This window comes from Eptatretus burgeri, chromosome 15 (assembly GCF_056783735.1).
Source record: "Eptatretus burgeri isolate ZD-2024b chromosome 15, Ebu_testis_v1, whole genome shotgun sequence".
NCBI classification, from domain to species: Eukaryota; Metazoa; Chordata; class Myxini; order Myxiniformes; family Myxinidae; genus Eptatretus; species Eptatretus burgeri.
Window position 1 is genome coordinate 5,019,101 of NC_140975.1, and position 26,485 is coordinate 5,045,585.

At 46.0% G+C, this 26,485-nt stretch overlaps 1 protein-coding gene and 1 long non-coding RNA gene across 3 annotated transcripts in view; one reads left to right on the forward strand and one right to left on the reverse strand.

Annotated features, from left to right (window-relative positions):
• Positions 1 to 17,687, forward strand: part of LOC147011365 (uncharacterized) — a 121,882-nt gene extending 104,195 nt beyond the window's left edge. Inside the window, exon 3 of the long non-coding RNA XR_015051811.1 lies at positions 16,633 to 17,687. This is a non-coding gene — a long non-coding RNA (uncharacterized LOC147011365). The remainder of the gene's footprint in view (positions 1 to 16,632) is intronic.
• The window catches only part of LOC147011366 (CNK3/IPCEF1 fusion protein-like), a 69,957-nt gene that overhangs the window by 21,497 nt on the left and 21,975 nt on the right, over positions 1 to 26,485 (reverse strand). For both annotated transcript variants that reach the window (XM_085857532.1, XM_085857531.1), the window contains exons 10-14: positions 25,779 to 25,855; positions 12,769 to 13,073; positions 8,620 to 8,697; positions 7,474 to 7,574; positions 1,221 to 1,261 (exon numbers count right to left, since the gene is read on the reverse strand). In XM_085857532.1, coding sequence (XP_085713658.1) covers positions 1,221 to 1,261; positions 7,474 to 7,574; positions 8,620 to 8,697; positions 12,769 to 13,073; positions 25,779 to 25,855 — 602 coding nt within the window. The remainder of the gene's footprint in view (positions 1 to 1,220; positions 1,262 to 7,473; positions 7,575 to 8,619; positions 8,698 to 12,768; positions 13,074 to 25,778; positions 25,856 to 26,485) is intronic.

Genomic DNA, 26,485 nt, shown 5'->3' on the forward strand with positions numbered 1-26,485 from the left:
AGCTGACCTGGACTTGAGTCCTGTGAGCTTATGCGATCGAGCAGTGTCCGAAGGTGAGTGAGCGAGTCAGTCAGTCAGTCAGTAAAGACTTCAGTCATCATTGCTTGAACCAAACACACGATTTGATGGAACTTGGCCACAACAGATTTGAATAGATGGTGGTTCATTTGAATTGCGAGCCTGGTGTTGGCTTAGTGGTTAGGGTGGCGGCTTGGGATCATAGGGTCCTGAGTTCAAGCCCCATTGGGCGCTGAATGAATATACACCAAGAGGTTAACTCAGCCTGTCATCCTTCCGAGGTCGGCAAAATGAGTACAAGTGTACTGGGAAGGGGGACACTGCATCAGCAGCATAGCTGCGTCCCAACCAATGATGCAACCAGCAGCAACAGGCTGCACTCGATAGAGAGATTTGACTTGCAGAAAGTTGTGTTGATAATTGATAATTATTTTCAGGTACTCTTGTAGTAAGTTATGAGCAATGGCAACAGGTGTTTGATTGACCGCTTAAATCGCCCGAGTGCATAGGCCGGGAGCTCAGTCGAGATGATGTCCGTTTTGAGCGACGGATGTTTCTTCCGCTTAATCATGGGGATGGCATCCTCCATCAATCGTGGTGGATAACCACAGGATGTATCCATCTCTGTAAAATATTCCAAGCACAAAAGTGAACATTTTGCAGGCCTGATCCACACTCAGGTGTTTTGGACAAACGTCGTCCAATTTCTGGCAAATTTACGGTGTTTTCAACCATTGGTGTCGCATGAATTCATCTCGGTTTGTGTTACTACAACAACCAAGGACGCACTGACTCGGCATATTTGTGGAAAATCGAAAATTATTCACCATTTCATTTAAATCATACTGCGATGGAACCCGGAGACAGGACGGATATGACGTCAACTTTCATGCCAATCTGAGGAAGAAAAAGATTTCCACTATTAATCACAAATTTACCTAATTTATAACTTGGAAATTGGAAAAAGACACATCATATCTATTTTGTAGGGGATCAAGGGATAGATTCGCATAAAGGTGGTCTGAGCATTTTGTTTCCCGTTTTCGGGGTATAAATACCCCTGATAAGGGACGCATGAGTCAGAGGCATATCTGAAACAACTCAAAGCCATTTATTTGATTCAACTGCAGTTGCAGTAAGTGCAGGCTTTTGAGAAGTTATTTTGTTTAATGACAAAAGTAGCCTCTTGATCAAAACCTCACCTTGCTGGAGTAACACCATGAGATCTTTCCTCCACATCGACCTGAAAGACAAAGTAGAGGGAGAATAAGAAGAAAACGAGACATAATTTGACAGCGTGATGATGACCGATATGCCTCCGTCCACATTATGACAACATTATACGTACTTATGCCTGGTGTTGGCTTAATGGTTAGGGTGGAGAGCTTTGGATCCTAAGATCCTGAGTTCAAATCCTGCTCCACTGTTGAATTAATACCAGGTGGGGTTGACTCTGCCTGTCATCCTTCCGAGGTCAGCAAAATGAGTGCCAGCTTGCTGGTATCCTGTGTCGGAGTGGTGACCCGTCCATGATTGTGCCCAATAGCCAAGGAAACTGCTTAGGCAGCACCAACACTCTGCACAGAGGATGGTCCCGATGGATGTATGGATGGATGGATAGATACATACTTGTACCAAGATCGATTTAAATCCTTTCAGCTGTTCTCAGCATCACATTTTTACCTGACATGACCTCTGACCTTTGACCTCTTGATGCCAAAATCTAATCAGTTCATCTTTGCATCATCATACATAATTGTACCAAGTTTGGTCAAAATCCCATAAATGGTTCATAAGTTTTTTTTTTTTTTTTTTTTTTTTTTTTTTTTTGTATACCTTGGTCGAGGCTCGTATGAGAGCTAACACACAACTCACAGCAAGGAGGCATGAGACAAGAGGGGTGGGAGTGGAAGGGACAAAACATTGGGGAACAGACACAGGTGAACTGTGGAAGGGAGAGGGATGGGGATGGGACGGGGAACATGGCGAGGAGAAGATGGACATTACAGGGACTTTCAGGAAGGAAAGCAGGAGAATTGAAGGAAGTGGGCATGGGTGGATTATCGGGGGTAGAAAAGATCGAGGATTTGGATGGGGGAAGATAAGAGGTGGTGGTGAACAGCTGTTTTGAAAGCCTGGAGGGAAGAATGGGAAAGAATAGAGTGAGGAAGTTTATTCCAAAGGCGGGAAAAAGAGGAATGAAAGAGTGAAGATGAGCAGTGATTCGTGATTTTGGTAGTTTTACCAGAAGGGGGTTGTTGGCGGACCTTGAGCGCCCTGTGGAAATGTGGTTGGGACAAATCGCAGAGAGAGCAGGGGGGCAAGGCTGGAGAGGAGTCGGTAGAAGACAGAAAGACCACCGACCAACCTGCGGTGATTGAGTGAGAGGCCCAAAGACTCAGCTTCATTGCGGGAGATGCCAATGATCTTAAAAGCCCTGGTTTCGACAGCGTGAAGTCGAGAAAGGTGGGAGGCAGGAGCACCAGCCCAGAGGGGAGAGCAGTACTCCATCAGGCTACGGACAAAAGCTTTGTAAGTAGTCAGGAGCTCAAGAGGGCCGAGGAAGGACTTTGCACGACGGAGGATTCCCAGTCGGCGACTGGCTTTTGAGGCAAGGTTGGAAATGTGACTTTCCCAGGAAAGGTCATGGCAGATAGTGAGACCCAGAAGCTTGAAAGAAAAGACTTCTTCCAGTGGATTGTTGAGAAAGTGGATGGGGGGTTTTGTAAACGGTCCTTTCGAAGAGACATAGTGAGAGTGTGAGATTTGTGTGGATTGAAAGACATGTTCCACGTGTTGGACCAGTTTGTGATTTTATCCAGATCTGCAGTGAGCGAAGAAGCTGCTGCTTGCCGGTCTGAGGGATGACAGATGGTACGGCAGAGGGTGGAGTCATCGGCAAAGAGAAATAGAGGATTTTCCAGAGAGTCCGAGAGATCATTGATGAAAACCAGAAAAAGAACAGGGCCCAGAACGCTACCTTGAGGAACTCCAGCCTGCACAGGAAGAGGGGATGAAAGAACTCCATTTAGGGCCACACGTTGACTGCGACAGGAGAGGAAGTCTGCGAGCCATGAGTGGAGATGGCCTTGAATACCATGGGAAGAGAGTTTGGTGAGTAGGGCAGGGAGCCAGACTGTGTCAAAAGCACGTGATATGTCCAGGGATACGGCTCGGATTTCCTGTCTGGCATTGAGGACCTCCATCCATTGATGGGAGAGCAGTAGCAGCATATCCAGGGTAGAGTGACCTGGTCTGAAACCAAATTGATGATTGGAAATCAAGCCATTGGAGAAGAGGAAGGATTTCATGTCTGAAGCAATGATGGATTCCATAACCTTGCTGATGATTGGGAGAAGGCTGATTGGTCTGTAGTTACAGGGATCTGTTTTTGCACCTTTTTATGCAGGGCAGTGATGTTAGCAGATTTCCAAGCAGATGGCAGATGACCTTGGGAAAATGAGAGGGTGAATAGAACAGAGAGAGGGTGAGCAAGAGCAGAAGAGCAGGCTTTGAGGACACGTGGGCTGATGCCGTCTGGACCGGTTGCAGAATCTGACTCGAGGTTTGAAAGCAAGCTCTCCACCTTGTCAGGAGAAAAGGATACAGAGTCCAGGGACAGTTGGGTGCGACTGGGTAAAGTGGGTAGAGATAGTGATGGGTTTGGGACACAAGATTTAGCTGCAAACACCGAGTTTAGACATTCAGCTTTATCACGTGTGGAATCAGCAGTGCGGCCATTTGAGGTAAGGGAGGGGATGGAGGGGGAACATACACCAGAAACAGATTTGATTAAACGCCACCAGGATTTTGAGGAGGGAGAGAGGTCTGAGAGTTCAGACTTGAGATGAGAGTTAGCGCAGTAACAGAATTTTTACCAAATGCGACCTCTGACCTTTGACCTCTTGACCCCATTATTAAATCAGTTTATCTTTACATCATTATAAATACTTGTACCAAGTTCGACTTAGATTCGTTCAGCCATTCGTTATCGCAAAAATGAAAACCTATCGGGGAAGGACGCACGAACGGACAGACAACCGAAAAACATAACGCCTCCAGCGACTTCGTCAACGGAGGGAAAAAACACAAAAGCTTTCTTCATGAAACTTTAGATTGAAAGAGTTTTAGGTGGCAGCAAAAAGAAGAAGCAAATCGAACTAAAAATCGAGAATGATTTGATGTAAACCTTAAACCACAATGGTCGCCAGTCATCGCAAGAAGGCCCTCAGAAGCACTATCACGTCACTAAGCCTGGTGTTGGCTCAGTGGTTAGGGTGGTGGCTTGGGATCCGAGGGTCCTGAGTTCAAGCCCCGTCGGCCGCTGAATTAATACACCAGGGGGTTGACTCAGCCTGTCATCCTTCCGAGGTCGGCGAAATTAGTACCATTTCCAGTGTGTATACTGGTAGAGGGGCACTGCATCAGCGACACAGTCGCGCTTCAAGAAATGATAGCTACCCCGGCAGCTAAGCTGCCATACGACCACCACCATCACGTCACTGGTGTCAAGTGAATCAAATCCTGCTTATGAATATGACGTGTCTTGCTTTCTGATTGGTTCCACAGGAGGGGGAAAAAAAGAGACCAAATGATTGGAGGTGAGTAGTGATTCTGGATTTTGGGAGTGTCACCAAGAGGGGGTTGATTGTGGACCGTGTGCACCCCGCAGAAACCTACGCATGAATCCTGCAAAACATTCAATGAGCAGAGGGTGCAAGACCAGAAAGGAGGTAGTACAAGACAGAGAGACCACCGACACGTCTGCGATGGGAATGCGATAGGCTCGTAGACTCAGCTTTATATACCTCCACAATTTATAGTGGTCAGCCTCTGTCAAGCAATCGTAATTCTTCACAAAGATGCATTGAATCAGAAAAAGAATGTAATTTCTATCAAAAGAGAGAACTGGCCTCCACTCATTTGTTCTCCTTTTCTCTTGTTTGTGGAACTGACTTCCAGAAGCAATTCAATCCCACTCTTTCCTCCATGGCTTTAAGCAGGTGATATCTCTTATGCCATCCCCATCCCTACCCCTGATTTCTTTGAATATTTGGAGAATTATATTGAGTTAACAAAAAATTGAGGAATGTAACAAAATTAATCAGCTTCATTGAGCTATATGATTTCATACATTCACTGCGAGACCTCGCATCCTGTCCCCAGAGGGACTGCCTATCCATAGCATCCACTCGATCTATGTCCATATTTTCAGAGGTTTCGCGAGGTGCTCTACAAGGAATCAACAAAGCAAATCTGGCAAAAAACCGAAACATTTCACAAAAAAGTTATAACGTCTGCGCGGACCCTGAACCGATGCTCCACATGACACGTGCACTGACGTGCAGGCAAAATGGAGGATTTTCTGTAATGTTTATTTCACGGGCGATTGAATTTTGCGATATTTCCAGGATTGTTCTGCATTAAGCAGCAACTCTTTTGTGGATAAAGTCATAATGTGAACAAATTCATTATAATTCATGAACTGCTGCGTGTGTGGTGAAGACTGGCTTTAAGGTTAAAGGGATCCTTCATGGTATGCAGTGACAGCCTGGCCAACCGTTCCTTATCAACCATTCAATTGGAGTGCTTGCATGAGTGCTTAAGCCCCTTGCCGAGTGCCCATTGTCGATTGCGGTACCGCACTACATCATGCTGAGCGAACTGTTCACTCACTGCAGACACTTTTGCCGCGCCACGTCATTCAGAGCGAGGGGTTCGTGCTCCGTCACCCTGGGCGAGTGCTTCGTGCTCCGTCACCCTGGGCGAGTGCTTCGTGCTCCGTCACCCTGGGCGAGTGCTTCGTGCTCCGTCACCCTGGGCGAGCGGTTCGTGCTCCGTCATCCTGAGCGAGAGGTTCGTGCTCCGTCACCCCGGGCGAGCGGCTCGTGCTCCGTCACCCCGGGCGAGCGGCTCGTGCTCAGTCACCCCGGGCGAGCGGCTCGTGCTCCGTCACCCCGGGCGAGCGGCTCGTGCTCCGTCACCCCGGGCGAGTGGCTCGTGCTCCGTCACCCTGGGCGAGTGGCTCGCGCTCCGTCACCCTGGGCGAGTGGCTCGCGCTCCGTCACCCTGGGCGAGGGGTTCGTGCTCCGTCACCCTGGGCGAGTGGCTCGTGCTCCGTCACCCTGGGCGAGGGGTTCGTGCTCCGTCACCCTGGGCGAGGGGTTCGTGCTCCGTCACCCTGGGCGAGGGGTTCGTGCTCCGTCACCCTGGGCGAGGGGTTCGTGCTCCATCACCCTGGGCGAGGGGTTCGTGCTCCGTCACCCTGGGCGAGGGGTTCGTGCTCCGTCACCCTGGGCGAGCGGTTCGTGCTCCGTCACCCTGGGCGAGCGGTTCGTGCTCCGTCACCCTGAGCGAGGGGTTCGTGCTCCGTCACCCTGAGCGAGTGGTTCGTGCTCAGTCACCCTGAGCGAGTGGTTCGTGCTCCGTCACCCTGAGCGAGTGGTTCGTGCTCAGTCACCCTGAGCGAGTGGTTCGTGCTCCGTCACCCTGAGCGAGTGGTTCGTGCTCCGTCACCCTGAGCGAGTGGTTCGTGCTCCGTCACCCTGAGCGAGTGGTTCGTGCTCCGTCACTCTGAGCGAGTGGTCTGTGCTAATTGTAATGAAACGGCTCACATCCACCGCTCAGGCTGACTGGTCGTGTCGGCATACTGAACACATTTTATTCCAATCAGAAGCCATGAAAGTTGTGATAAGCGACTGATCCAATTTCCCGATTGGAGGAAAACCCTCATTATGCTTCGCCAGCTTGATCAATCCGCAAATAAGAAGTCACATTTATCAAGATGAAAATTGTTTGAACGTGATGATTTCACTAAATGATGACATGACACATTTCATTTACGACTACAAAAACTTTTACCTAACTTTACAATCCTAACCACCATTGACAATGTGCAGGAAACAAAACGACTGGACAGGAAATCCCACACGTTATTCTTCTTCTTTTTCACACGAGCTGCTCATTTCATATCCTTTATCCCTTCAGATATCGCCGTAAACCTCTGCTCAGCAGTCCATGAACTCATTGTTTGCTGGGAAATGTTCACATTTGGACACTTCATACCCAAAATGGAACCACACCATCCAGCATGGTCTTCACTTTGCAGCACCAGCAGTTCCAGTGTAGTTTTCACTTTTATACACTATTACCTGTGTAACCACTCCCCAGGTGATTCTCAAAGGTCTATTTCTAAACAATGACGGCATTCATAATCCCTGTATTTATCCCCACTTGGGGCTCACATCCACAGATCACATTCTTAGATATTTCTCAATCAGTCAACAAACTTATATAATCAAGGGATTTCTGGATTCTCGAAATGTAAGACACATTCACACTTGATGGAGGGCGATACGGCCCAGGAAATTAATCAGTACGTGTGATACAAGGAGCACACAAATGGTGCTTTCCCCCAAAATCCACCCGAAACACGACAACGAGCAGGATTCATACCCGCACATCCTCCATGCAAGTAAGAGAAGATGAATCCGGAAGATGTTGGGATGAATCATCATCATCATAATCATGACAAACTGGCGGCAAATCTGGGGAACCTGCAAGTACAAGAGCAAAGTCTCATCATGAAAAAGCCATCATGACAACCATTCGAGCATTTTATCTCCTCCATGCATATGAACAAAATGTTTAAATAGTGACAATTGAGTTCAGTCCTTCTCTGACCACCACTGCCCCCCCTCCCCCACTTCTCCCCTGAAAACCAGAAGTACATAAAACTGCACAAGGTTGTTTAGTTTCTTGCTTGTTTGTAGTTCTGGCACCAATGACGTCATACACGGCAAATGGTAAAATGATTATTTACTTCAGGAGGGAGATGGGGTGGAAATTATTCACAAATTATTCACATCAAACTGTTGATGCAGGAATGTAATATTTATTTATTTATTTATTCATTCATTCATTGCCTCTGCCACCAAAATCTGGAAGGAAGTTATGTTTTCACCCCTGTCTGTCTGTCTGTCTGTCTGTGAGCAGGAGATCTCACAAATCTATGGACGGATTCGAATGAAACTTGGTGGACAGGTTGGGTGGGTGACCACGATGAAGTGATTCGATTTTGGTGAAGATCCGGATCCAGTCTATCGGTGGGATACAAAACAAACTGTTCAGCTTGGCGGAGGTATGCCACTCGACCATCTATCCATCCATTGGGACCATACTCTGTGCAGAGTGTTGGTGCTGCCTAAGCAGTCTCCTTGGCTATTGGGCACAATCCTGGACGGGTCGCCACTCCGACACAGGATACCAGCATGCTGGCACTCATTATGCCGGCCTCGGAAGGATGACAGGCAGAGTCAACCCCACCTGGTATTAATTCAACAGCCAAGTGGGATTTTAACTCAGGATCCGAGGATACCAAGCTCACCACCCCAACCATTAAGCCAACTCCAGGCATATGCGCTCTACTGAGTACCGTTCTAGTTCTGAATGTGATATTTAAAAACATACATCACCCGTTTAAGCATCCCAACCCAACCATCACAAACCTTTCATAGCAAAACTAGGTGTTCGTAACATTCCACAAATCCAGATTGTTAGCAATGCTTCCAGAACTGTCTGCTCCACAAAGCAACACATTACCTCTGGTGCAATTGAGCTGCACTGTAAATCTGGAATGAGTGATCAAACCCTCAGGCATGGATCGAGGTCGAGACAGTCCTGTGGATAAAAATACATTCGTCATAAAGTGTGATCAATATTTACCAATAATAAGGGAAGTTTAACCACACTTGCAACAGGTGCATAAAGCATTTGCTTCCCTATCAAAATGACACTTCGCTCCCACTCTGGAGATGCTGAAATCAAATTCTAGCAGGAACTGGCGCACAATGTTACCAATATTTACAACACACCTGAGTGGTGCTCTCGAAGGTGTCAGACACCTGAGATGGAGGTATGCGCATTCTTTTCTGAGTCGTCTAGCTTGGGTTTGAATCCCAACCCAGCTATAAACTGTCATCCTGGTGTTTCGTCGGCAAGACGATTCATCAGTGAGTGCGCCGTCCCATTGGATGGACGTTGAACAGGAGGGCACGTCTGCCAGCATCGACGGTCTTGCTGGACGCCAAAGATGTCACAGCGTCTTTTGCAAAAAGTAAGCGAGTCATCTTCGGCACCTTGAAAGAAATACGAATTGCTGTTCAAACCATTTTCGTGAAAGACTTGGGGAAGAAACCTTGCTGAGCTGACCCCACAACAAGGTTGGTGCAGTTGGAGACGTTAAAAGAGGAGCATGAGTCGCAGTCGTGAGTGCAAACAACGGGGTAACATTCCTGGGTCAGATTGCAGGAGTGTGAGCCAAGGTGGTGCTGAGGTGTTGTCCACCAGACGGCGGTCTCCGTGGGTTAACCTGAGGCGGTCCCTTTGGGTGGGTACCTGGAATGTCCTATCCCGAAGAGAGGATGATCACCTGTCTCTGTTATCATCTGAGCTTAAGCGTTTGAACATCGGTATTGCAGCACTCTCTGAGTTCATGGTTTCAGTGCCCACAAGCTCATCGCTGGATTTGGCATTTCAAGGCTGGTGGTGTGGCAAAGGAGATTGATAATGTGCTTGATGATAGTCGCTCGAGGATGATCCAAAACTACAGGGTCGACCGGAGTGCTCAGTTCCTCAATACTGACCACAACTCTGAAGTTGCAGCTTAAATACAGGAGAATGGTACCATCCCAACCGAGGCTGGATGTTTGCAAGCTCAAGGATGAGAGGGTAGCTGAGGAGTTTGCGAACAAGCTGAGTAGAGATTTGGGGGATCTGGGTGCTTTGGGGAATCCTGAAGAGTTATGGAGTGCCTCCAAGACCACCGTCCTTGATGTTGCCGGTGGATGTCCTGGAACTCACCGTTTGGTGAAGAAAAGTTTTGTCTCTCAAGGGACACTGGATTCCATTGACCAGAGTCGCAGGGCCAGGCTTAATGGCAAAGCTGAGCTGTTCAGGGAGTTGAGGCATAACACTCTAGATGCACTGAGGGTGGACAAGAAAGCCTATGTGTGAGGAATCTGTGAGGGAGTTGAGCATCACCTGTGCTCAAGTTATTCTCGGCCAGCTTACAGAGGAATTCGTGCATTGCGTTCCTCTAAATCTGTCCCTCGGTGTACTGCAGTTCGAGTGGAGGGTGGTGGGCTCGTGACAGAGGGATCAGAAGTGAAGGCCCGTTGGGCTGTTACTTTGACCGGCTGTACCAGGCTGATCCACCAGCTGTTGAGCTGGATGTCACGGGTGTTACAATCCCGATTGCTGACCCTCCAATCAACTGTGGTCCACCTTCGTTTATGGAAACAGACTGCAGTGAACCAATTGAAATGGGGTAAAGCTCCTGGGATCTGTGGCATCCATGCTGAACTTCTCAAGGCTGGTGGAAATGCTGCACTCGTGTTGTTGCATGCAGTTCTGTGCTCTGCTTGGAACACAGGCATCATCCCAACTGACAGGAAGAGGGGCCTTGTTGTACCTCTCTGAAAAGGGAAGGATGATCGCCAGGACTGCAACAACTACTGAGGGGTAACACTGCTCTCAGTGCCGGGCAAGGTCTTTGCTTGGACAATTCTTGATAGGGTTCCCCACCATCTGCTTGAGCACCAGTGCCCAGGGCAGTCAGGCTTTACACCAAAGAGGTCAACGATTGACCGTATCCTTGCTCTTTGGGTCCTCACCGAACTCAGACGACAGTTTCGGCAGGAGCTCCTTGCAGCCTATGTTGATCTCTGCAAAGTGTTCGATTCAGTGAATCAGGATGCCATCTGGAGCATTCTTGGTCTTCGTGGGGTGCCACCAATACTGATCAATCTGATGTCTGAACTATACTGTGGTACTGAGAGTACTGTGAGATGTGGTGATACCATCTCCAACTGATTCCCAGTTGTTACTGGAGTTCATCAGGGGTGTGTTCTGGCCCCCACACTTTTCAGTGCTTGTATGGACTGGATTCTGCGGATGATGTTGGAGAGATCAAGCTGTGGTGCATTGTTTGGGAATGTCAAGATCTCTGACCTTTATTTCACAGATGATGCAGCCATCTTTGTGGAGACTCTGGATATCCTTTTGGGGGCCCTCGAGCTGCTGAATGAGGAGTCAGAGCCAATTGGGATTTCAGGTTTCCTGGGTCTGCACGTGTTTGTGGTGAGGATGTTGAGGTCACAGAGATTCACTTAACTTGGCATTGATGTTCATTTCTCTGCTGGCTTTGAGCCAAAGGTCAGTAGACATCTGGTTCAGGCCTGGGGAGTCATGGATTCACTGGATCATGGGGTATGGTGCTGTCGATACCTGTGCAGGAGCATGAAAGTACAAGTCTTCAGGTCCTTGGTGCTTCCAGTCTTGCTCTATGGATGCGAGACTTGGACTCTGACCAGGGATCTGAGACGGAGACTTAATTCCTTTGGTACCAGGTCTCTTCAGAGAATCCTTGATTATCGCTGGTCGGACATTGTGTCCAACGAGTGGTTGCTGAGAGAGACGCAAATGAGATTTATTACCTGCATAGTTCATGAGCGTCAGCTGTGGCTGTATGGACATGTGGCTCATTTTCCTGATGCCGATCCTGCTCACTAGATTTCTCAGCGAAGGAGCCTCGTGAGTGGAGGAGCCCAATGGTCCAAGAATGTGCCTCATGGTTGCAGCAGGTTTATCAGCATCTCAAGAAGATGGGGATGGGCCACGTATCTGCCTCGGGATGGCCTAATGGTGGCCCCTGGAGTACTAGCGGAAAGTGGACGCAGCGACACGCTGCTCCGACGCATGCTCCCATACCTGTCCTGACCTGAGCCACTGCCCGAATCATCGCACGGCAGCGCAGGGCCAAAGGTAGGTGAGTCAGGCCTGAACTTTGTTCAAGTTGATCGATATATTCAGTGACAGTGCGAATACTTTTTCCATGTACACTGCACAGCCATGGCTTGCAGAGGAACAACCAAGCAGCTCAGATAGCATTCGCCAAGTGGCTCAAACACTCAAACAAGCACTTCAATGAAACGGTTCATCAGGAACGGCCGGCTTGGCAAGCGATTCGTGATTGCCAATCGGTCATCTAAACACCGTGCACCCGGAGACACCTAGAATGTCAAGCAATGTCCGAAACTTAATTTTTTTGCAGTCAGATCTGCTGATAAGTTCAATTAAAAAGTATAAATTTGAAATTCAGCTCAGATTAAGAGATCATAGAGGTTATGGCATGTGCGGAAATTAAATAAAGCCATTAACGCTGAGGTCTCCGGTTTATAAGCATTGCCATGTATCCAACGATTCGGAGCTATGATGAACAGGCATTCGATAATACAAGTGAGGAAAGTGAAAAAAAAAATACTTCATCGTTTATAAACCATTGCGACCTGCTCCAAGTCAAGGCATTGTTGAGCAGACCAAATAAAATGGCGACTTGAGACCCCAGCGAGGGAGAGGATGCCCCTCATAAAGGATATAATTAAATAAGGCCATTAATTATCTTCAAAAGGGTTGTTTTAATTGATGCAAACACCCAATTTTTACTCATGCACTTCCTTGGAGTTCCCTTAGTATGCATGCAAAGTTTCTCGCTGCGAGATTTCATGGCTTTGGAATCATGGAGGAGATATACCCACTGACCGACTGACTGATTGACTGACACACACTGACATTTACTAGCATAGATTACAAGTCACAGTTGAAATCAATTTGTGGAAGCAGAGAGGTAAATAAAACGGAGAACATATTCAGCACAAATAAAACAATTATTTTGCAATTCCAACCACGTACTTTTGGAAGCTCTGTCCCGTGCTTCACGTAGGCGGGGATTTATAGGACCCAGCAAGGTCGATGTTTCCGGGAGTGAATCACGATTGTGTCTGCTTCTCCAACCGTATGTAATTGGCCCACCAAGTGAGCCCTCCTCCGAATGTGCACAAATCGAGGAATCGTTACCGTGCCCGGAATGTTCAACCTCATCGCGCACAGAATGATGGGTAATCACTGAAGACTGGTCATTGCTGGAGCCGACACTACCAGGCTGGAAAGTTGCCAAAGAAACGGACTCGGTAACACTTGCATCGTCTGTGGTTTCACTGTAAAAACGAGAGTAATAGAATACTCAAAGTTTTAAACGATCATCACTCAAAAGGCACCGATTCTTATCAAATCAAGGTTGGCCGGCTTGTCATTCCCATCTAAGCATTGAGCTCATGAATGTGTGACCCCCTGAGTCAAATCCGATATACTATTTTGATTTCAATCCTTCACATCCAGTTTCATCATCAAGAACAGTGGCTTGACTATCGCTGCACGACTCGCTGCTCAAGAACGCTCGACTCGACCCTCCCCCTCCCACTACAACCACATAGTGCTTGTGGTGAACAGTTTCTCGGTGTGGAGTGTTCAGTGCAAGGATTTTACATGTTAGGATTCATTTGCGCTTGATATGTTGACTCGGTATGTTGATAGTTTTCCTTCAACATTTCTGCAGAGCAACGCTCACACCCTTCGCCTGCTGTGGAGGGACAATTACTGGAAGCAGTGGAATCCAAGGCATCGAGTGAAATTTGCGTCACAAAACAGGACGATGAGGGTCAAGGGCCTGCTCGTTTCTCATCACAGACAAATTGGGGCCTAGTAGTCCTACACCTCCTCATATCTGGTTTTATTCCTCCCACTACAACCCCCAATTCACTCAGCTCTTTGTCCTTCACAAGAAGCACCAGGCCAGTCACACATTATGTACCGCATTACATTTTCCAAATCTAAGTGAGCTGCTCACCATCACTACTTTGTCTAACTCGTCTGATCTGTGGAATTGCCCCATTGAGCCTGTCAAGTCACGCTCATCCCTCCACCCCTCTTCGATGATGAGCCATCACCATCTTCTGTGGTCCACCATTCCTGCTCTTGCTGACCCTTCCCTATCGTCCACCTAGACATTCACCTAATCTTTTGGCTTTTCATGTCTGCTCAATGCCCTTTCACTGCTCATCACCTTCTGTTCCATCATCCTTTTCATGTCATCACTCAAAGAACAATGTCAATAAGCATCACAAGGACAAGTAGAACAGCACTCAGAGTGTATAGTCTCACCTCGCTAGTCCAATCTGAACAAAAGTACCATCATTCATCATTAACTGAACAAGCTACTATGATGACCCAGAGGGAGAAGGGTGGGAGAGAGAGGGAGAGGAGAGGGGATGGAGGGGAAAGAGGAAGGGTGGGGGGGATAAGACAGAGAGAGAGAGAGAGAGAGAGAGAGAGAGAGAGAGAGAGAGAGAGAGAGAGAGAGAGAGAGAGAGAGAGAGAGAGAGAGAGAGAGAGAGAGAGAGAGAGAGAGAGAGAGAGACAAGAGAGAGAGAGAGAGAGAGAGAGACAGGAGAGACAGGAGAGAGAGAGAGAGAGACAGGAGAGAGAGAGAGAGAGAGAGAGAGAGACTGGAGAGAGAGACAGGAGAGAGAGAGAGACAGGAGAGAGAGAGAGACAGGAGAGAGAGAGAGAGACAGGAGAGAGAGAGAGACAGGAGAGAGAGAGAGAGACAGGAGAGAGAGAGAGAGACAGGAGAGAGAGAGAGAGACAGGAGAGAGAGAGAGAGAGACAGGAGAGAGGAGAGAGAGAGAGGAGAGAGAGAGAGAGACAGGAGAGAGAGAGAGAGAGAGAGAGAGAGAGAGAGAGAGAGAGAGAGAGAGAGAGAGAGAGAGAGAGAGAGAGAGAGAGAGAGAGAGAGAGAGAGAGAGAGAGAGAGAGAGAGAGAGAGAGAGAGAGAGAGAGAGAGAGAGAGAGAGAGAGAGAGAGAGAGAGAGAGAGAGAGAGAGAGAGAGAGAGAGGAGAGGGAGAGAGAGAGAGAGGAGAGAGAGAAGAGAGAGAGAGAGAGAGAGAGGAGAGAGAGAGAGAGAGAGAGAGAGAGAGAGAGAGAGAGAGAGAGAGAGAGAGAGAGAGAGAGAGAGAGAGAGAGAGAGAGAGAGAGATATGAAGAGACAAAGACAGAGAGACAAAGACAGAGAGAGAGAGAGAGAGAGAGAGAGAGAGAGAGAGAGAGAGAGAGAGAGAGAGAGAGAGAGAGATATGAAGAGACAAAGACAGAGAGACAAAGACAGAGAGAGAGAGAGAGAGAGAGAGAGAGAGAGAGAGAGAGAGAGAGAGAGAGAGAGAGAGAGAGAGAGAGAGAGAGAGAGAGAGAGACAGGAGAGAGAGAGACAGGAGAGAGAGAGAGAGAGAGACAGGAGAGAGAGAGAGAGAGAGAGAGAGAGAGAGAGAGAGACAGGAGAGAGAGAGAGAGAGAGAGAGAGAGAGAGAGAGAGAGGAGAGAGAGAGAGAGAGAGAGAGAGAGGGAGAGGAGAGAGAGAGAGAGAGAGAGAGAGAGAGAGAGAGAGAGAGAGAGAGAGAGAGAGAGAGAGAGAGAGAGAGAGAGAGAGAGAGAGAGAGAGAGAGAGAGAGAGAGAGAGAGAGAGAGAGAGAGAGAGAGAGAGAGAGAGAGAGAGAGAGAGAGAGAGAGAGAGAGAGCGAGAGAGAGAGAGAGAGAGAGAGAGAGAGAGAGAGAGAGAGAGAGAGAGAGAGAGAGAGAAAGACAGAGAGAGAGAGAGAGAGAGAAGACAGAGAGAGAGAGAGAGAGAGACAAGACAGAGAGAGAGAGAGAGAGAGAAAGACAGAGAGAGAGAGAGAGAGAGAGAGAGACAGAGAGAGAGAGAGAGAGAGAGAGAGAGAGAGAGAGAGAGAGAGAGAGAGAGAGAGAGAGAGAGAGAGAGAGAGAGAGAGAGAGAGAGAGAGAGGACAGAGAGAGAGAGAGAGAGAGAGAGAGAGAGAGAGAGAGAGAGAGACAGAGAGAGAGAGAGAGAGAGAGAACAGAGAGAGAGAGAGAGAGAGAGAGAGAGAGAGAGAGAGAGAAAGAGAAAGAGAAAGAGAGAGAGAGGAGAGAGAGGAGAGAGAGAGAGAGAGAGAGAGACTTTTGACTTTTATATCCTTTTATTACAAATAAAGTATAAAGGGTAAAAATTCAATACAACAAAACAAAGGATTTTTACAAGAGTGGAAAAAAGAAGAGAAGAAACCAATTCAATTTTCAAGTAATCGATAAAGCATTGATAACAGTTCATACACAAGGAACACCCCCAAAAATACATTAGAGAGAGGAGAAGATGATAAGAAGAGAGAAGCAACACAGGCTCCACACGTACCGCCAGAGACTGAGCAACAGCCCCTTGCGTTTGCACGTGCGTGCCAAGCGAGAGCGAGAGCGAGAGCGAGAGCGAGAGCGAGAGCGAGAGCGAGAGCGAGAGCGAGAGCGAGAGCGAGAGCGAGAGCGAGAGCGAGAGCGAGAGCGAGAGCGAGAGCGAGAGCGAGAGCGAGAGCGAGAGCGAGAGCGAGAGCGAGAGAGAGAGAGAGAGAGAGAGAGAGAGAGAGAGAGAGAGAGAGAGAGAGAGAGAGAGAGAGAGAGAGAGAGAGAGAGAGAGAGAGAGAGAGAGAGAGAGAGAGAGAGAGAGAGAGAATACAAATTGTTGCTAATTCGATAAGATAAGAGCATATAATATCAAAGTTGACCATGCCATGACATTTATCCCCCCCCGAGATATTTGGACGAAGGTTAAACATGACCATCGTCTCCACACGTCAACACAGAGCGCCGTTTCCTGTGCGTTTTGTATTTTGCAGTGATGGTCCCGGCTCACACAGGAGCGACAAAGGTTTCAGAGGCTTGAACCGTGTCCTTCTGAATGTACAATGCACACAATCGACGAAAGTACAACACAATGTTCAGGAGATCGCAAGTACAGGAGGGCAGAATGCAGTCATTGCTGCTATGTTTGCTTCTTGATGTTGGAGAGAGTCTGCTGCTCTGGAGTTTCATTATTCCTTGTTTTATTTTCATTTCTCTTTTTCTCCTACTTTCTACCTTCTTTATCTTCCTATCCTGCTTTTCTTCTTCTTCTATCTTACTTCTTTTGTCTTCCTCCTTCTGTGTTTCTCTTTCTGCATTTTTTCTCTTTTCTCCTTCTGCCTTCTTCTTCTGCAGCATCATTTTCTTTCTTCAGCACTGAGGATTTCACATCACATTTTCTCAGTGTTTGACATTTCCTTTTTCCTTGTAGAACTTCAGGATATACAATGTTGCCTATTTTTCCATGTGTTGCCAAGATTCCCTCCAAACCCCAAATCTCTGTCCTCACCTACCCTCCCACTCCTAATCAAAGCAAAAGGGCATTCTTACAAGGATCACTACATATTTCATATTGTGTCACCACAATCAACGAGTATTACGTGGAACTTCCTTATCATTACTTGTCAATAAATGACTATCTCAGTATTCTGGCCTATTTTGTGTCAATGACAATGAATAAAGTGTTTTTAACCACGTTTGGGAAAAATATATCATTAAAATAAAACCCGCTTTCAATTCCTACAAACCTGCGTTTCATCGCCGCTAACTTGCCATGTGTCATGTCAAAATCTGCCCTCGGAAGGACAAATTAATCGACATGGCTGAAATAAGTGATGGTATAGATGTTTATCCTTGTCACCATGTAATAAATCTGGGGGTGTGTTCAGTTACCAATGTTCTTGTACAGTGATCGCTAAGTGGTTTAAGCAGTGAAGCAAGCACTCCATTTGAAACCATTGACAAGGAATGGCTGGCTTGGCAAGCGCTAGCTCGCTGCTTGATAACTGAACACACCCCTTAACATCTCAACAGCACACAGTATGTACCAAACACCGACAAAAGGACTTTAAAAAAAAATATTCAAGACTTTAAATATTAATCATGAGTATTTTTGTTATCATTAAAACATACCTTGTTTAGTTTTCAATGAGTTGTTTTAGTTTTTTTTAAATGTACATAAACTCTGGGGTGATGTTGGGTGTATGAAAGTGGACATGTACATGTTATATAACTTTAAAGTGTACGACTGTACGTGTCCATAGTAACTTCGAAAAGAAGTTTAACAAAATCTCTCAGGAATTTCCCCGGCCTCCAACTAATTATTTACGTATGCAGGTATTTCATTACCAAGCCAATTATTGTCGCCCCAAATGTTTATTCACTTCACATAATATGTGAATTACATGTTCATCAGTTTATTTTTAAATCCTCTTCTTGCACACTACTCAGCCTTGAAAAGTCAAGCGAAAACCAAAACTTATTTTTAGCTCGCCTGTTCGAAGAACAGAGAGCTATAGCGATACCCACGGCGTGAGCGTGAAAATGTTAAAGTTTTTGGTGCAAGTTATTTAGAAGCTTGCCATTCATTAATATGTGTACTAGGATGCTGATATTTGGCATGGAGGTTCCTGTGGGGTATATTATTGATGTAGTGAAATTGAAATTGAAATATAATTTCAAATGTTTTAAATTTTTGACCTGTTTTGAACTTAACTTTTTTGTAGCACATCAACGTTAAAGTTTTTAGTGCAAGTTATTTAGAAGCTTGCCATTCATTAATATGTGTACTGGGATGCTGATATTTGGCATGGAGGTTCCTTTGGGGAACGTCTTCACTATTATTGATGTGGTGAAGTTGAAATTAAACAATAATTTCAATTTTGTTATTTTTGACCTGTTTTGAACTTAACTTTTTTGTAGCACATCAACATTAAAGTTTTTTTTCCTTTCTAATGTTTTTATCTACCACACTATTTTTTACTGATTACAATATACAAATACATATACTGCTTTAAAATTATTTGGATCAGGCTTCACTGCAATGCTTTATAAAAAAATATTATTAGACTAGTCTTTTAAAAACGATAAATGTATAAATAGGTGAGCATTGGGTGGCTTTGACACCAACTCTCTGGTTTATTAAAGACTTCACTATTTTCTTTCTTCTGCATTATGAGAACATACCTTCATTGTGCCGAGTATATTAGAATGCTGCCACGATCATTGTGAACAAAACATACATAACCTCTTGTCCTCTGCATGAGTTGTAATCAAAAGGTACCTTTGTTTCCTCAAATTGGTACTTTCATTTAATGACAGATGATGCCTTGTTCAGTCTTTAAATGTACACCAGACGCCTGTGCGGCCTGTTCCAAGTCGATGTATATTTGAGCAGGCCAAAACAAAATGGGCTGACCATGTTGGTTTTGCGCCATCTTGGTAAGGCTTTTTAAAAAATTATTATTTATAATGAGCGTCCTGCTAATTATCTTCAAAAGGGGTGTTTAAATTTACCCAAATACCTAGTTTTCATTCATGCACTTATGTGAACTTTCATTATGCAGGAGCTCATATTCCATTGTTTCTTATGGGAAAATTACACTTTGCTTCCTAAGCGTAATTTTTGGTGGTATAAGGATGGTATAACGATGGTTTTGGTTGCAAGTGACATTATAACATTATTATTATTAACCTAATAATAAAAAAGGCAGTAATATAATAATAAAGTTAATTTAGTTGTAACACTTATCAAAACAATCTTGAGTCCAAGTTTCTGTACGAGAAGGTGGCGGGTGGTGGAGGAGGTAGTTACTGGAAGAAGGTGGAGAACAGTTTATCAGCTGATGGTGGGAGAGCAGAGGCTACTCTGGTGGTGGGGGAGGATGGTGGAGGGGAGTGTGGAGGATGGAATGGTGACTGGAGGTGGAGGAGGATGTGGTTACTGGGAGGAGACAGAGAGAGATCGGTTCACCAGCTGATGGCGCAGAGGAGAGGCTACGTTAGCGGTGGGGGAGGGTGGAGGGGAGGCTGGAGAGGATGTGGAGTGGTGACCGGTGGTGGTGGAGAATCAGCTGATGTACATGGCATGGGTTTGGTGGTTGATGAAGCAGATGTCAGTAGCTTGAAGTAGCTGCTGAGAGTAGACTGTTGACAGCTTTTCAAGTTCTCCTTATATAAAGCAATGATAGCAGCGTACATTTTGCTGAAAGCCATGAAAAAAACTTTGATATTTCTTTCCATTTCTGGATCATGTTCCTTGCAAAGAGAAATTAGGCCATCAATATTCCAGAAAATATCCCTCGGCACAGACTGGAAGTGACTTGGTTTCTTTGGGTTCTTCGTCAGACTCATCTTCGGCCTCCTCCACCCTTGTCAACTCCGATATGTCTTCGATGGTCAGCTCTTTGCCATGCGACATCAGAACCTCCTCTACACCTCCCTTGTCAACACCTTCCAGCCCTGCCTGAGTTGCCAATGATAGTCTTTCCTTATGCTGGGGACATCAGGGAAACCATGAAAGTTAATCATGACATCCGGCCACAACTTGCACCATACACCATTCATTGTTGACTGTGACACCTTAAACCCATGATGCAGCGATATTATTAATGGCATCCTTTCATGTGTAGTGCTTCCATATGTCAATTATGGAATGTGCATTCACCTTCTCCAACTCACTTGTGACAAAGTGCATGACATGGCACAAATAGTAGGCCTTAAAGGTAGAAATGACACCCTGGACCATAGGTTGCAGCAACAACATGGTATTGGGGAGCAAAAACTTGACGGTGATGTTGCTGCATGCACTTACCATGTCCTCCGAGTGACCAGGGGCATTGTCCAACAATAACAAAGCCTTGTTTGCCAGGTTCTTCTTCTGCAGCCATTTCTTAACTGCAGGTCCCATGTAGCCCTTCATGTCGTCCAGGCATATGCTTCCCACCATCCAGGCCTTCTTGTTGGATTTAAAATAAATGAGGAGTGCCACCTTAGATAAGTCCTTCAAGGCCTTCGGATTTTCCAAGCGGTAGACAAGGCAAAGCTTTAGTTTTGAAATCACCCGATGCATTACCCCCACAAACAAGTGTGAGGCAATCCTTAGCAGCCTTAAAACCTGATGTGGACTTCTCAGTGCGAGAGATGAAGGTTCAGTTGGGAATTTTTTTTCCAATTAAGGTCTGTCTTGCCAAAGTAAAATAAAATAAAATAAAATAAAAGAATAATAAATAATAATCATTATTAAAAAAAACAAAAAAAAAAAAACCACTTGATTTGGGGAGGATCCACCCTCCTCAAAAATCTTCTTCAGCTTCGCTGGGTATTGTTCAGCAGCATCATTATCAGAAGTTGCAGCCTCTCTGGTCATTTTGATAATGTGCAGTTAATAGCACTTATGAAAGCGATCAAGCCTCCCGTGGCTAGCAACAAATGTTTCCACAGGCTGCTTTCGTTCAGGGTCACCTCCCTCCTGATAAAATGAATGTTTCAGACCCTCGCATATCACACATGCTATTTCTTGGATGAAGCTAGAATTCATAGGGCAATGATGCCGATTTTGGTCCTCACCTTCTCCTCCTCTTCCCTTGATAAGGGGTGAGGTCCGATGGCACCAAGCTTCTGACCTGCCTTGACCACGATACTCCTCCACCTCCCTCTGTCCTCAGCCAACTCTCTCCACTCTCTAATCACTCCTACCTTATGGATATCCCTCCTCACACATCCTCCCATCTCAACCATGGTCTACCTCTTTTCCTTCAACCTTGCTCCCTCAACCTATCCGCTCTCTTTGCCATTTTCTTCTCTCTTCCACAATCTGCACCGACTTTCCAGCCCATCTCAGGCGACATTTCACCAATCTCCCTGTCAAGCTCATCTGCACACCAATCTCCTCCCTCAGTTCATCCATCATCCTTCTATCCACCCTCTTCACTCCTGCAATCCTTATGACGCAGTTGTTCTCGCAAACTTGCAGACTCTGTCTCTGACAGTGCCACCGTTTCCAGACCGTAAAGGTAGGCCGGCGTTACACATGACATCAGAACCTTCCCTTTCAATTTTCTTGATATATTTCTGTCTACCATTACTCCCTCAACCCGCCTCCACACACTCGCACTCAACCGAATCCTCCTCCACACCTCTGCGTCGGACTTCCCATCCCCAGTCACTGTTCCTCCCAGATACTAAAACCCATTTCCCTGCTTGACCTCCTTCCCCTCCAACATGATATTTATTTTCTCTGCTTCCTGACCGACATCGCCTCAGTCTTCTCCATACTCATCTTCAGCCCATGCTTCCCAAATCCTCCTTCCATTCCCCCAGTACTTCTTTCATCTCCCGCCCACTCTCCACCACAACAGCCAGATCATCCACATACAGCATCCTCCCCAGAATACCCCTCAAGTCCCCCTTCCTGATTACCAGCTCCATCACCATGATAAACATGAGTGGGCTGAGAGAGTTTCCCTGCCTCAAACCATTGTTCACGCTGAACTCCTCAGACATCATCCCAGGACCAACCGAAACTCCGACCCTCGTTCCCTTGTACATCCCTTCCACCAACCTAACTTCTGCTTCCGGTTCTCCCGTCCATCTCAGTGTCGCCATCGCTTCAAAATTTGGGTACGTCCTTCCTTCCATCCTTCTGTCGAAAATGAAGAAGAACCTTTCTAACGCACCATGTTTAATTCTGATCGGGTTCTAAAGGGTCATTCTAGAAGGTTCTAACGGGTAATCCGAACAGGTTTAGTTCGTTTCTAGGCTTTGCCTATTTTATATTAAAAATGCCAAACTGAACCTGCTTCTTTCATACCACGGGTGCGATGTTTTAATTTTTTTATTGTTATTTATTATCTTGCCAAAACGAAGTTTTTGCAAGATATGTTAGTCAGCTTGTATGTTTTTTTATTTTTTATAGATCATCATGCGAGTGAAGCTTGCTTGCTGTGGGTTCCTGGAAAATGTCATTCTCGCTCAGAAGTTTTATGTATTGTCCAAGCTTTGTGAAGAACAACTCACAAAACAGGTTTTATTTATTTATTTATTTTACTGTGCCTTCACAATGATGTTTCATAACTGTTTCAAGGCGTATTGTATTATAATTTGACTCGGGATCATTTAAAATTGTAATTTTGTAATTTTTTGGTAATGACCTGCATTGTTTCAGAAAGTGCAAAATTTAAATTACAATTAATCACATACCATCTCTCTCGGGACAGTGTTGTAGGCCTTCTCCAAGTCCACAAATCCCAATGCCATCTCACCTTGCACCTCCTAAGTCTTCTCCACCAGCTGTCTCATCAATCATCCCCCTACCATTTCTGAACCCCTGCTGCTCTTCGCCGATCTCAATCTCCACACTTTTCTCCTTATCCTCCCATCCAGAATCCTCTCCAGCAACTTCCTGACATGACTAAGGAGTGTAGTTGCTCCCGTACTTCCCTGTACTGGATTTTGAACATCACCATTCCCCTTCCATATCGGCACAATTAACCCCATCCTCCACTCCTCCAGAATTGAACCCTCTCTCATACATACATTCAACAGCCTCTTCGTCCAACTGACTCCAACTTCTCCGACCGCAATTATCATCTCTGTACGCATCTCATCAATGCCTGGTGCTCTTCCCTTCTTCATCTTTTTTAATGCCATCCGCACTTCCTCCTCTGTGATATACACCAAGTCCACTTTCCCCTCTACATAACACAGGAGCTCCAAATCGCCGTTGCTTCTTCCCGGTTCAACAGCTCTTTGAGACATCCTTCCCACACCTTCAATACTGCCCCCCTCTCTGTCACGAACCTCCCGCCATCATCCTTAATCACTGCCCCCCCCTCCCCTTCATGTCCTTACCATCCTCATCCCTGTCACAAGCCAATTTATACATCATCTTCCTCCCACCATCCTCTTCCAACCCATTGCACACCTCAGCCTCTTCCATATCATTCTACGCCTTATCCACAGCTCTCCTTGCTGCTTTCTTCTTCTGCAACCCCCGCATCTGGCTACCTCCCCCGAGTGTTGAAGATCAAGGTCACTTCCTTACTACCACCCTCCACAACCGTCACTTTTTAACCACCAAAAAATCCAACACTGTTCTATCGGTAATTCTATGACTTTCCCACTTTTGAAAGAATGAACCAGCTATGGCCATCCCGTTCCTCGCCACCAGCTCCACCAGCTCTCGACCCTCTCTATTCCTCATCCACAAACCTAACTTACCAACACACTCCTCGTCACCCAGCTCCACTACTCACACATGCGCATTAAAGTCCCCTGCAATGCACAGCATCACATCCAGCCCAACCATTCCTATCATCCTCTCCAGTGTGTCCCTGAATTCCTGCTTCTCCACCACAGTTTTTTCCCGTGTGTAGCCCATATATCGAAATAAGACACACCATTTGCCTCTGTATCACAAACCATGCCATAACTATCCGTCCCTCCTATCTTCACACTTTGACCACCTGCTTGCTGATCAATTCCGATGCTATTATTCCCACACCAGTAGTTGTTCCAACCCCACCCACGTGTAACAACTAGTATCCTCCTACCAACATCTTCACCCTGACTCCTTTCTATCTGGTCCCCTGTACACACAACATTTCCAACCTTCTTCTCTCTATCCAAACATTTAGGACTTTCTCTGTCTCTTCCATTATGGCATCTCTACTACGTGTAATATTACTGCAGCTGCCCACCGAAACTGCCATTTTTGTCATCTTCTTAATCGCTTCCTTGTTCTTTACTATGGATTGTTGACTCAGCCATAACGATGTTCTGCAATTGTTGACTCGGCCATACCATATACACTGGCAATAACAGATGTCTTCTCCCCTCCCTCCTTCCTCTTCACGGTATCAATCTTCATCTCCAGCGTTGCTTAGCTGTGTTTAATGGTGAAGACAATAAGCGTTTTTATACCATTGCTCATCCAACAATTTTTAACCCTTTCATTCAGACAAGTTAATTATGTGGGGAAGGGGAGAACGCACAGTGTGAACAAGCCTTCTGAAAAGTTAATTGGCCTATTGAAAAGTTAATCACCAGGAAAAATTGTGCAATCACCAGATAGCTCCTTCATTTGAGCAAATGAAGACCTTTGTTAAGCGATGAATAGCCCCAAATGAAACCATTCGTTGTAGCGAACCTTTGTGAAGCGGGGGATACCTGTCTTCCCCATGGCTAGTTTTCCTGATATTGGCTTAATGGTTGGGATGGTGGGCTTTGGATCCTCGGATCCTGAGTTCAAATCCCGCTCAGCTGTTGAATTAATACCAGGTGGGGTTAACTCGGCCTGTCATCCTTCCGAGGTCGGAAAAATGAGTGCCAGCTTGCTGGTATCCTGTGTCGGAGTGGCGACCCGTCCAGGGTTGTGCCCAATAGCCAAGGAGACTGCTTAACCAGCACCAACGCTCTGCACAGAGTGTGGTCCCAATCTCCTTCTCCTCCCATGGCTAGTCAATCATATGTATAAAGTTTTGCATCAATCTGTTAAGTGGTTCTGGAGAAGAGGATTTTTTTAGGCTTCTATTTTCAATCCAATATAGCCACCAGACCACGTGACCGATGACATAAATTTAATTCTTCACTCACAAGGGTCAGATATATGAAGTTTTAAGATTTTTTGGATAAGGATTTAAATTCAACCAGTTATGGCTGGAATACTACTTCACCAATGACATCATCATCATCACCCTTTATACCACATGGGGAGTTGATGACATATGCCAAGTTTCAATTTCATTCGTTGATCGGTTTTGGAGACGTCCAAGTTTATTTTCCCCCAATCCAATATGGCTGCCATACCATGTGACTTATGAGGTCAGAGTTATCAATAAAATATTCTCCATGGAGGTCCCTTGTATGTTTAAAGTCTTGCATTCATCAGAAATGTGGTTGCGGAGGGGAAAAAATTTTTTATAAGAAAAAAAATATCGATGTGGACATGTACAGAGACAGACACAGACGTTACAATCGTCTCGCAACCCCTTCAGGATAAGACTAATAAGAGACCTAACAGACAAATCAACAAGGTATATGGGATTGAATCCAGGGGTCACAATATCATGAGATACGAGCTCATATAGGAGAGCTAATCAGGACAACCCATTTATTTAGCATCTCCAGGTGACCATCTCACCTCTGTGCTGGCGTGTCCAGCGATGATGAATTGGCCATCACATTGGGGATCTTACTGATGGAAACCTTTTGCTTGTACTGGTGAAAAAGCATGCGGCAAACTCATGAGTTCAAAAGTACAAACAATGACAGAAAACAAATCTTACTCTTAGTCAGGTAGATGAGAATACCAAACAAATAAAATCTCCAAATTACACAAGGAAACATAGTCACAGTAACAGGAAGAGGCCATTTCGCCCATTATGCTCGTGCTGCCGATCACGTTTCCACAATTAATGCAATCCAACTTAACATCCAAGTCACTACTTCCACTTACACATCTCGTTTCCTCATTTGAAAGGCAGATATTTTAACCATGATGCTGGCACCATTGGCCGACTCTTTTTGAAAAGCACCAAGAGATAATTGAGGTAATTACACCGATGCGCACGAGACAACCGGCTTTACGTGTCCTCCTAAAGGAGGGCATGCTCTGAGATGCAGCATCCCTCCGTAGAGACTGTACCACGATGACAGTTTTGACCGGATTTGAAGTCCAAGAACGGACCAGCGGAGGTGCGAGCAGACCATCGACCGAGCCGTCCTGCCCCCCCCCCCCCGCGCCCCCCCCCTACCTGGCCTCTCATGGAGTTCTCCGACATGTGTAAAGTTTTGAATAAAATGTTCCAGATTCCGTGTCCAGAAGTACCATGCATGGTACATTTGTAT